A 12,718-nucleotide genomic window follows, 5' to 3' on the forward strand; every position below is an offset into this window, starting at 1 on the left:
CAGTGCATCTACAGCGGTGGAAGGTGCTCATCCTATTCAGTGACAAGATGTCACAAAATGAGAAAGGATATTTGGATGAGTTAGATAAACTGAAGCCAAAAATGACCACAGGTGAACTAGAAAACCTAGAATCCAGCTGGGTTTTTTTTTTTTTTTTTGTCATTTCAGCCAAAAATAAAGGATTGGCTATGTACACCCACATGGTGGATTCCAGATACCCAGCCACTCCCTTCCAAAATCAGCACCTCATTTCCATGGGAATGAATAGCTATGTGTTAACTGAAGTGCCCAGTCCAGGTCTTTTGGATTTGATCTTCTGGAAAGCATGTGGGTTACTTCCCACATGAATTTACGATGTTGATTCGGTCTCTCTGACCTTCAGCTTATTCATCTGTAAAGGGGAATCAAGGAAAGAGAAAAAGCAGAGATGTTTGGTATCTGCCGTGTGTATGTACTGTACATGGTTGCTAGTTTTGTTTAGTTTTTCATTTCCACCCAGCAGTCTACAGATAAGGAGACCAATGCAGTTAGGTAACTTGCTTTAGATCCATAGTCTTTTTGTTGTTGTTTTTGTATCTTTTAAAAATTTTATTGTATGAATGCTTTGCCTTGCATGTATGTCTGTTTACCAAGTGTGTGTCTGGTCCCTGTGGAGGTCAGAAGAGGGCATCTGATTTCCTGGAACAGGAGTTGCAGACAGCTGTGAGCTACTGTGTGGGTGGGTGCTAGGAATTGAACCCAGGTCCTCTGCAAGAGCAGCCAGTGTCTTAACCTTTGAGCTTTCTCTCCAACACCTTAGATCCATAGTCTTAATTCCTGGATTGTTGTTTAGATAAAGCAAGAACCAGTTCTATAAAAGTACAAAATAATATGGTTTTATCCATCACCAGCTCTCTAGAGTTTCATTGTTAGATAATGGGTAGAGGCCCACATGAAGTTTTTCTTGGCCTACCTGTAGTTCCTGAGAGTGAGCCTGTAATCTCAGCACAATGATGGTCCTGGGATAGAGTTGTCAACAGTGTGACTTCAGGCAAGCTCCTTGAGTACAGCAAGTCTGGAGGCGAAGAGGTCTGGTTTGCTTGGTTGGAGAGCTCCCGGCCACTGGGCATGTTAGCAGGTGTTGAGAAAACTCAAAGCAGAAGCCCAGGCCTCAGCCTTAGACCGTCTCTCCCACTCCCTCCACTCACAGAGTTTAGGAGCGCTGCTTGCTGGTGCTCCAGGAACAGCTCAGTTTCCAGGTAACTCGTGTTGGCTGTGTGTGGATTGTAGATGATTGCACAGAACAAGAGGCCATTACCACACCTGGAAAAAGTACTTTATGGCTGCAGTTCCTGCTCTTCCTGGATGCTATGTTAGTGGCAGACTGTTTTATATGGTCCATGCCTAATCTTTAGTAGTCTTCTTATGTTTTATTATATTGGTAACTGGTATATTATTTCATTATTACATTTCTATTTACTTATTTTGTGGGGAGTAGCACATGCCATGGTCCACATGCAGAGGTCAGAGGTCAACTTGTGTGAGTCAGTTCTTTCCTTCCATCATGTGGGTCATCAGTCTTAATGGCACTTGGTTGCTGTGGGATGTCTTTCTGTAGGCTGTGAATATGTGTGGCTCCCATTGGCTAATAAATAAAGCTGCATCGGCCTATGGCAGGGCAGGATGGAGCCAGGAGGGAAAATCCAAGAGAGAGTAAGGGGAGATGCCAAACCGCCATCCAAGGAGCAACATGTAATGGGACGCAGGTAAAGCCACGGAACACATGGTAATACATAGATTAATAGTTATGGGTTGAGTTGAGTTATAAGAGCTAGCTAGTAAGAACCCTGAGCCATTGGCTGTATAATTTGCAATTAATATTGAGCTTCTGAATGATCATTTTATAAGCAGCAGTAGGACCACAGGGTCGGGTGGGACCAGAGAAACTTATGGCTACACTTGGTGTATTTACTGGGCTGTCTTGGTGGTATGTGCTAATCATTAGAAAGAAGAAAAAAAAGTTTTCTTTAAAGTTCTCAATTTAACTTAATTTTTATTAGTGTGTGTGTGTGTGTGTGTGACATGTATATGGGTGCTTGCCAAGACAAGAAGAGGATGTCTAATCTTCCAGAGCTAGACTACAACAGTTTTGAACCATACAGTGTGAATGAACTTGGGTCCTCTGGAAGAGCAGCAAGTGCCCTTAACCATTGAGTTATCTTTCCAGCCCTCAAACTGCCATTTTAAAGTTGTAGAGATTCTAGTATTTCCTCATCCTTTTGTTCTTACAGCTGAGAAATCAGGTAATATAGTAGGAAAACATAGAAGGACAGAGTCCCATTTAGATGTTGGTTTAAACCTCAAATTGTGTAATTATTAGTCATGAGAACTGAGGTCAAATTACTCATGTGGTTCACGTGAAATGGAATAATACTAGTTTCGGCGCTTTTGTGAAAGAGCAGTGAGGTTTGTCCAGTGTATCTTGTGCTTGTCAACTTCCCACCACAGTACTGAATGCCTGAGATGCTCAACCTACGCAGGGTAGGCTTACAGCTGGTTCTGGTGCTTTCGGCCTGAGGTTATGTCAGCACATTGTGGCAGAGGTGCTTGAGAGAGGAAACCAGTCACCTCGTCAGGGGGCCAACAAACCAAAGAGGAGGAGAACAGGGCCTGGAGTCCCCTTTGAAGCCACCCACCTTGTAATAATGCTGAAAGGGATTCTAAGAGCACTGGTGAGGGTGGAGCTATGAGACAGTCCAGTCTCAAAGACCGGTCCTTGCAATCCTGTGACACTGGGGATTCAATTCGATGTGAGTTTTGAAGGGGACACACTCCTTCAAACCACAGCCGCCTTTTACCTCATTACACGTCTCTTTCCACTGACCTCACTGTTCTTCATGTTTGCTACATGACTTGAACATTCACGCTGAATTCTCTAGTAGAAGGTGTGCTCACTGCGTTTGCGCAAATGAGGTTGAATGGTTGCATCCTATTTAAATAATCTCCCAAACCCTACATCCTGACGGGAGATTTTCTGACCCTTTAATATTTTGAGTTTCGTTTCCCTTTCTACAACTGAGACTGTTTTCATTTCTGAGAGGTTGAGAGGGCTGTGTAAGAGTTCAGGTCGGGACTCCAACAGGAGGAGGGAGGAGAAGGAGGCAGATGAACGCAGTGGCGTTGGCCGTGTGGAATCAGGGCATGCGTATCTCACTGCCCATACCAGGTCTGTGCTGGAGCCCAGGTGCCGGCTGAGTACCGCAGCTCAGAGGATGATGATTCTTTGGAGGGAATGGAAGGATGTAAACTTGGCAAGTAGGATTTGGTAAGAAAGTAAGCCCAGATAGGCCAAAGGAAAAGCCCCCAAGGTCCTTTGGAAAGTTCTGGCGTTCCTTCTTTTGGAAGCAGACGTCTCTGTCACGAGCCCTTGTTTACTGCTCTGGGGGAATGTTCTTCCGGTTTCCAGATCTCATTGCTTTGTTGTGAGGCCTGGCCAAGACTGCAGTGTTTTCATCGAATTTCTCTTCACAGTTATTCCTGTCACCAAATGTCTTAATTTAGGTGCTTGATCACTTGAGATAAAGATAGAAGTTTTCGATTGCTCTCTGTTGGTGGGACTCGAGGCACTTTTAATTGGGGCCCGGATTTATTTCTCATATTGAATGACTGTTCTCAGGCTTAGGGGGCGGACCTTTTGTACCCTTTCCAGAAAGAGTAGCCAGAATCGTTTGAAAACGTTTAAAGGTAAATGAAAGGTATTTAAACGTTGTATGTGTCATTTCCTTCGCTCTTTTGCCTGGAACTAGCTACAGCCTATTTTCATTGTGGGTATTGATGGAGAGGACTCATCTCTTGGAAGTTCATTTCAGTCAGCGTTACTAAGGGATACAGCAGTAATGGAAGACATAACTGTATCTCCCAGACTAGCACTAGGGTGGGGGTGGATGATGTGGATGGCAATCTCAGACCTGGCTGCACATCACGATCTCAGGTACCGGTTTAGCAAGGTGGCAGAAGATAAGAAGAGTGTACAAAAGTCAGTGGTATTTCTCTGTTCTCTTTAGAAATAATACAGTGGGGTTGTGGAGAAACAATTCCATTTGTAATAATTTTAAAAGGAATAAAAGACTGAGGAATATCTTTAATGAAAATATGTAAAAATGTATCCTCGGAAAAATACACATTATTGGTAAGAGAGACTAAATAAATGGAAAGACACTGATTGGAGCTCTCAATGCTGGTCATGTGGCCACGTGTTATAATTGAAAAAACTGAAACTATCCAAATAATCTTGAAAAAGGACAGCAAAGTCAGAGAACTCACCTCTTGATTACAGAACTTACTACAAAGCTGCAATAATCAAAGCAAGGTCAGTTAGGCATGGTGTTGCACGTCTTTAATCCCAGCACACAGGAGGCAGAGGCAGGTGGATCTCTCTGAGTTCCAGGCCAGCCTGGTCTACAAAGCAAGTTTCAGGCCAGGCCAGTCAGGGCTACGACATAGAGAAGCCCTGTCTGGAAAAACCAAACCAAACCAACCAACCAACCAACCAACCAACCAACCAAAACAACAAAGTAGACTGATACTCTCATGAGAAGAGAATTCAGAGTTCAGTGGACGTGGAAGTCATACAGTGATGTGTGTATTGTAGTGGCATCGTGTTTTTCTAGGATCCTTCAGAAATCAAGATCAAGTTCTTTTAGCTGGGCCAGTAGATGAGGAAACACACCATGTAAGAGACCCATAGAGGTAGAATTGCTCTTAACTGAGAAGACCTTTCTGACAAGCTAGAGATGGAAGCTCTGGGCGCAACGAGCAATATAGTAAAGAACACATGGACACAAAAGTCTATCATCCATCAATTGGTCTATCAATCATCTACATATCCCCTATCTACCTATCATCCATCTATGATCTATCTGAAAATCTGTCATCTACCTACCATCTATAATCCATTTATCATCTATCAATACTCTATCATCTATCAATTATCTACCTATCATCTATCAATTATCTGTCATCCATCCAGCTAACTATCATCTACTTATCTATAACTGTATTGTCTATACCCATAGTTTGTTATTAGATGGGTACATTGCAAGCTTTTTGTGTGTCTCTGTGGCAGATGAGAACACCTTATGAAGAACACCATGTCCTTTGGCATAGTGTGAACAACAACCTTGATAAAAACTCTTCCTTGAAAAATTCCATTGACATGTCATAGACTGAGTTGGAAGGAACAATACGAATCACCTGGCTCACCATGTGTTTGGTGGTTGAATGCTTGACTACAATTCATCGGAATCCTTGTGGGCTGTGGAGTAAGTGAGATGAGGAGTCTCCAGTTTTATTTATAACCCTTACCGTCTTCAAGTATTTGTCTATGCCCCATCAGGGCATTTAAGTGAAAGGCAACTACACAAAAGGACCGATTCTTCCCTTCATTAGTCATCTAGGCTTTTGAAATGTTTTTGAAACATCCCCTTAGACCTTGTCAGCTGTTCAGAAAACTGCAAGATCCGTACATGGCTCAAGTTTAATGGCATGTGATTGTGAGGTGTAACAATCAGTGGTGGTTTTGTATGTTTCTCTTTATGTGTAAGCTAGGTGCCAGATTTTTTTCTCTAGAGTTGTTAATTGTTTATCTGTGTTTGGCTTGTATGGTTCTTGTTAAATGTTTTTGATTCTTTGGTGCTTCTTTAGCCAGTCAAAGTGATGAAGAGAGAGTTTGAGATGGTGTTTTTCAATGAAAGCTAATGGAAAACATGAACATAAGGCACTTGAAAAATGTAGTAAGGAGCAGCGATGGGGACTAACTGTTCTTCCCCTGCTTTTGGGTGAAGTGCATGCCCACACTAATGGTGTGTCTTGTGCCTTAGCTCCCAGCTGCTTAACAACCTACACTGAGACATCTGCATCGCAAACACGTGTCTCAGAATAAAGGAAGGGGGATGCACTCAATGCCTGTAGTCCGTGCACACAGCTCCAACCTCTCTCCTAAAATCAGAGCACACCATAGTTTTTGTAGACATGGGACTGTTTGTGTGGAAAGCTTCTAAGTTCATTAGTTGATATATTATGGTTTGCAAGACACTTATGGACCTTGCCTTAGCAAATGGAATATCTACTATAAGCCAATGGGGAACCTTGATATTTCAACTGTACAAATTTGCAATGTAAGTATAGATAATTACTTTTGCCTATAAAGACTCACATGATGTCTCTCTAGTTACTTCTTAACGTTAAGCTTTCTCTAAACCCTCAAAGAGTCCTCAGGAGAAGCTTGTCTACGGGCTGGAGGAATGTTCTGGCTCACATACCTTTTCTGTCTCGGCAGCTTCTCTGCCCCAAGTGGTTTAACTGGTTCCTTGCAGAGAGTCTGGAACAGAGACATCAGAACTCCAAAGGGTGGACTAGTCTAAGATGAAGCAATTCAGAAACTTACAAAGGCTCGTTTTAGGTGTCTGTGTGTGTGTGTGTGTGTGTGTGTGTGTGTGTGTGTGTGTGTGTGTGTGTGTGGTCTGTCTATCTGTGTGTGTGTGTGTGTGTGTGTGTGTGTGTGTGTGTGTGTGTATGCATGAAACCCTGTAACTAAACAGACATTAGCTTCCCTAGTTTAAAAGTGATGAGGACAGGCATCTGGGTCCTAGGTAGCATCATTTCCCACTGCCAGCAGGTATACACTTCAGCTGCTGTGCTCTGAAGTTTATCACACAGGATCTCTTTTTTTTCCCCTCATATATGTTCTCCTTGAGCCTGGACAACATATATATTTAGAGCCTGTTTACCTCAGTTTCTGTGAGTGGCAGCTGGCAGGAGAGGGGGAAGCCAGTAATATTGGAACCATGTGGCTGATGGGAGACAGGGAAGTCTCTAGAAGCAGAGTGGTAGGTAGCCCTTTGCAGAGTCCCTTGGGATGATACACTTTGTGTGAGCCAGTGTACAGTTTATACAGTTCCTGTGGCATTTTGCCTGCTGGAGATGGTTTCCATACTGCCTCGATGCTGTTTTCTCCCACAGAGCATTGTCCCTGGGACTGAACTGTGCTTGCCACTGTAAATCTCAGAGCAAGGAACTCTCACCCATTTCTTGAACAAGAAAGTAAAAGTTAATATTTATTATCTATAATGAGGCCATTCACAGGGTAAGAGTGATGGGAGTAGATGTCTGCTCCCCGATACCTATTCTCTGTTTTATACTATGTCATGGGCATGTTCTCATGTCTTTTAACTACCATTTGAAAATCTTTTTCATGATTTTGTAAAATTTATTTGAATAGGCCATGATGGAGACGTAAGCTAGTTTCTGGGTTTTGCTGTGACAGAAGATCTTTACTCCCTGTAGAGGGTACTGCTAACTCCCCGAGGAGAAACACATCTGGCTTGCATTGTTACCCATGCTTATTGATTCATCAGTCATTTCAATTAGAAGAGTACACACTTCTAGATGAAATATAATGGTCATACTTGGGTTTCATCTTCACATGAAGAAAATTAATTTTAAGAGGCCAGGAAAAGCCATAGATTTCACAACTCTGTGCTTTTAATGGTTTATTTAATGGTTTATGTAATGAAGTGCTTTTATGTATAGCAGTGCTTTTTGTTGTTGTTGTTTATTTTGTTTTGTTTTTTGAGACAGGGTTTCTCTGTGTAACAGAGTCCTGGCTGTCCAGGAACTCACTTTATATACCAAGCATGCCAGCACATAACACTTTGTTCTGACTATTTTTAAGCTGGATTTGGTCACACCTGCGGATGTGGAATTCCTCTTGTGTCTGCCTTCTTTTTCCTGTGGACATGTGTAGTTGAGTTAGGGGGATAAGGAGGACAGTGGAAGTCTACATGGTATGGTCAATCTCTTTCCTACACTCTCTCCACCCATTGCCCAAGGTTCAGGTATAACAGTCAATAAGTATCAAGTTTATGGATGGTGTCCCCTGTCATCTCCTGTTGGGAGAATTTCATCTTTCTAAGGTTGCCAGTGCCTCTTTTATATTTCTAAACTAAAGCTCCTCCAGGAGGACATGGTGGGACATGCCTGTAACTGCAGCAGTTTGGAAGGCTGAGTGGGCTGTGTAGTGAAACCCTATGTCCAAAAAGAAAACAAAACACATCAGAATCCTTCTCAACATGGCATCCAGTAAGGCTTCTGTCTTTTGAATGGACTGTTCTCCCAAGTTGTCTTTGCTGTCCCCAACCAGCAGGAAGCCACCTGACTTTTCCTACATAACAGTCCTTACTAGTATTTTGATTCTGTTTGGGTACTTAGTTCCAGGACCTCAGAGTGAGGACCGTTCTGCTTACAGGTAAACTTACAAGAGAGGTCCACTAGATTAAAAACAGAATTGGGGGTGTTAGAGAGTTGGGGGAGGTAGTGAAGAGCACTTGTGCTTGTAGAGGATTGGGGTCAGTTCTGAGCACCCAGATGGTGGTTCATAACTATTCGTAACTTCAGCTCCAGAGGATACCATGCCCCCTTCTGACCTCTGTGACACACATGGTACACACATGTATGTGCAGAAAAAATACACTCATACACATAAAATAACACATCCAGAATTAACAAACTAACAAACCAGAATTGGTAAACCAAATCAGGTTTCAAAAGAAAGAAAACATGGAGGCCTTTGGTGTGAATGTGAAAGCCTTTCTTCTTTTCCCAGTCATGGAGGACAAACCGAGTGAGCATGTGGGAGTCTGGCTTGAATAAACCCTTAAGATGACATCACCTGTAATTAATTGCCTGGCTCTGCATTCTTTCCAAAGTGATGGCTCTTTAGTACCCACACTTATGATAACTTATGTCTCCTGAGTACAGGAACCCCAGGACAGCCAATTTAGGAAGAGACAGTGGATGCTTTCTTATGTAATCTTTGCGCTACTGTAGTGGGCATGATGTTTAAAATATCTGTTTTTCTCCCCCTTCTTATAGTGCCTGAAACAGTATATGATGCTGTCCATCCGAGAAGGATGTGGGTCTCCCATCACTTGTCCTGACATGGTATGCCTAAACCATGGGACCCTGCAGGAAACTGAGGTATGGATGCCTGCTGTAGCCTTCCCTTCTTCACTGCTGAATTATTTCTTAGGATCTTGACTCTTAAGTATCTCCGACTAGGGAGTTAGTGATAAAATACAGAGGTTAACTTTTTAAAGGAGTGTTTTATTGCCACACAAAGCTGGAATCTTTATACAAGCTGTGAGCATGGCTGTTTATCTCAGTTCTGTTTATGTATGCCATCTCACATATTGTAGAAGCTCTTAAAACAGGCAAAGGTGCTAGAAATCAAAGTTACCAAGAGTGAGGCTTGGAGGATGTTTAATGAATGTTCTCATGAGCCTGAAAGCTTTGGAGATCCATAGACCATAAGTGAGGGAGTGATAGAGTATATAAATAATCACAGGTCTATACTAGCTTGTTTGTTTCATAATGTAGCCTTCTGTAGAGGTAGCCTGAGTTTGAAACATTTCCAAAGAGCAGGGAGAGAGGCAGCGGGTTGCCTGAGACATCAGCTAGGCCTTTCCTCTTGGAGTAAGTTTTCCTATCTCTCCAGGTTGCAGTTGTTTATCTCACCCTTTTGTTTGAATCCCCACCCCCATCATTGGCAGGCCTGAAATCTGCCTCTGGACCTTCAGGCTCTGTTCACCTGAATATAATGAACTCTTGTCTGAGAGAATGTGTAATCCTCCAAAAGTGCTCCCAAGAAACTGTTGAAATAAACTGTCCATTCCGTAAGCACTGGGCACCTGCTTAGCACCGGGCGTTCTTCCTGTTGCTTCTTCGGCCTGTGTACTCGATAATCCTTCCCAGAAGCCTCCTGAAGTCGGGTGTTTCTTTAGATACAGAAACTGAAGTCCAGAAGCTGTAAGTGACTTACCTCAAGGGACCCATCTGGAAAGAACTAGAATTCTCATCCAGTTCTTGTGACCACCACAGTTGTGTAGCATTAAGGGGAAACAAAGTAGGCAGACCAAATGTGTGGCAAGAGACTTGAGAATCAGGGCTCAGCAATGTGTGGGTAGATGTAAATATGTATATAGGTAGATGTCTGTGTGTGTGTGTGTGTGTGTGTGTGTGTGTGTAGATATACATCTTTCTGAATACACTTTTTTAAAAAACATATCCTGTGCTTTGTTAGAAAAGCAGGGAGAAAGTGGTATAACTGCTCCTACCCTGACTTAGTCTGTCCTGTGTGTAGTTTATGAAGCATCGGTATAAGTGAGGTAGTTTTTTTTTTTTTTTTAAAGAAATGCCTTCAAAGGAAGCATAAAAGGAGTACCTAATGATGTAGAATTGACTCATTTTAAGAAAATAACAAAACCAAAGTTCTGTTAAAAGTATTGAAAATATACATCTTGCCCCCAAGGACCACTGCTTACTCTTGCATTGAATAATGGGGCGAGGAGACTAAAGGATGAGAAAGTAGCTGCCCACAACCCTGCTCACTGTGTGTTATGTAACAGACTCATTCGTAGGAGGAGGCCCAAGTGTCTGAGGGCATCACTCTTGGCGTTGTCCTTCCTGACTTTGATGTCTTACCTAGTCCAAGGATAAATAGAGCACAAGGTGCAGCAGGTACCACTCTGTGCAGAGACTGGGTGGAGGCCAAGGCGGCCCTGCACCATCCTGGAGCAGCATCTGACCCAGCAGAGGGGCCGTTAACACACAGTGAGCCAGACAATCATAAAAGTGAAATGCAAGAGATGCAGGGTAGGCTGTACAAGCTGGGTTTGAGTGAACTCTTATTTAATTCCTATATGGAAAATCTATTAAACATAAATGAACAGTTTGGTGAGGTTTCAAAACAAAGCTTATGAAATTAATCTAGACCCGGTCTGGCAGTTGCCAGTCCGGGGTGGATATTTAATTGTAGTTCAATTAAAAGTCTATAAAAAGGAACTTAATCTCTCTGGTGTGCCACTTAAGAATTGCTTTGAAGTGTTCATAGCCATTCATGGTTAATGGCTACATGATTGACAGCTCAGAGTGGAGAATCTTTCTCACTGCAGAAAGCCTGGCTACAGTGTTGTCCTAGACTTCCCATGGCAGCACTATCTACTGACATCTTGGATGTTGACTGCTAGGGCCAGTGTGTTCAGACCCGTGCTGAGTTTAGCACAAGTCTCTCACAGAGCAGACTTTAGCTGTTCTGATTGTCCTTGTACACCCATCTCCTGGTAGCATTCTGCCGGTTCTTTCCCAACGGTACACATCCTCACTCCTACTAGCTGTTGTTAGTTTTTCTCCCCAAAGCAATTTTACTCTGAGGCTATATTAAAACTAAACAATCCCATAATAGTTCTCAAAATTCATAAAAATTTCAAAGTGTATTTGGGAAAACAGAACAAAACTATTCCATACTAAACTAATTTGAAATTTACCATGTCTTTTTCTCATTAGATGAACAGTAAGACTCTCCAGGGCATTCCTGGGCCATTTCTATTCTCACTGGCTTTACAGAGAGCCCAGCTAATGACGAAAATTCAGACACAATAGTCAAATTCTTAACCAACCTGCTAGACTTGCAGTCTCCAGTGGTAAAACTGTGTAATGGCAGTGGGGGTTGGTCTCTCTCTGAATTTCAAACTGAGCAGAGATTATATTGGAGATCTAATTAGCCTTATCTGTTTATTTGGGACTCTTTCTTTAAAAGAAATACCACACACAGATGAACTGGGGCTGTGCCACCCACATCCTACTATAAAGAGTTCATCCTGTATAATCCTTATGCTACTACATGGCCCATAGTCTCTGCCCTTGTGACTGTCTCACAGTGGGACTCACTCACATGGCACGTGACTGGACTCCACCATGACTGTTTTATTCTTTGCGCTTGAGAAAAATGTTTAACCGTAACACATACTTATGCTTGTTAGTGACGCTTCTGGCTACAGCTGGCTAAGCTCTTTGTGTGCATACTTTCCCGTGTAGGTCCAGCTCGCTCACTTGGCCGTGCTCCCTGTCTGTCTTCCTGAATCCTCTAAATTGGCTCCGCTGTGGCTCTGCCTCTTCATGCTTATCTGTCAGGAATAGCCTCATTAGGGAAGCATTTTAATGCCCAGTTCAAGCCCTGTTTGCTTACACAGGAGACAGAACATGGCAGCTTCTCTTCCAGTGTCCCAGAAGCTGGTGACCGACAGGGACTCATGGCTCAGAGGTGACCTTTCTGGGCGCTAGGGGAAAGTCAAGTTTTCCTCCATTGCATCATCTGGTACTTTCACCGATTGCTCTGCTGGGTTTTCCCATGTATTGGGAAACAGGAACCTGTCCAACATGGAATTATGGGCACAGGACACAGATGGTTATTTCTGTCAGCGTGACTTTAAGTAAAGCTCGGTGTTGAAAGGCCATGTTTAATCTCAGCGGATCCCTCCAGTGCTGGAGAAGTAGCATACCCCTGCCGGGAGAGCCTACACTGTTTGTCTGTGCTGTGTGACATCAGAGTGACAGGCACATAAAACCATCGGAACAGTACCTGTCACTGCAAGGCCAAAGAAACCAGCCTTTTCCCTTGACTGGCAGCTGGTAGGGGAAGCAGGAATGTGCCCCTCCCCCGCCTCTCACATACCAAGCCTCTTTCCAAGTCCTGGGGCCCTAAAACAACCAGTCTGCTGCCGTTTAGTCCCAGTGCCACAGTGTGCACCCGGGGAAACCTTGCTAGGAGCATGGACTCAGAATTTCTGTAGGAAGGATTTAGAGTGTATCGCCCAGAGGCCCAGGGGAGGGGCAAGGAGAAGAA

At 43.3% G+C, this 12,718-nt stretch overlaps 1 protein-coding gene across 3 annotated transcripts in view; it reads left to right on the plus strand.

Annotated features, from left to right (window-relative positions):
* The window catches only part of Rnf144b (ring finger protein 144B), a 149,716-nt gene that overhangs the window by 110,640 nt on the left and 26,358 nt on the right, over window positions 1–12,718 (plus strand). For all 3 annotated transcript variants that reach the window (XM_036188777.1, XM_036188776.1, XM_036188778.1), the window contains one exon: window positions 8,911–9,015. In XM_036188777.1, the coding sequence (XP_036044670.1) occupies window positions 8,911–9,015 (105 nt within the window). The remainder of the gene's footprint in view (window positions 1–8,910; window positions 9,016–12,718) is intronic.

The sequence above is a fragment of the Onychomys torridus genome, chromosome 5, assembly GCF_903995425.1.
Source record: "Onychomys torridus chromosome 5, mOncTor1.1, whole genome shotgun sequence".
In the NCBI taxonomy this organism is placed as follows: Eukaryota; Metazoa; Chordata; class Mammalia; order Rodentia; family Cricetidae; genus Onychomys; species Onychomys torridus.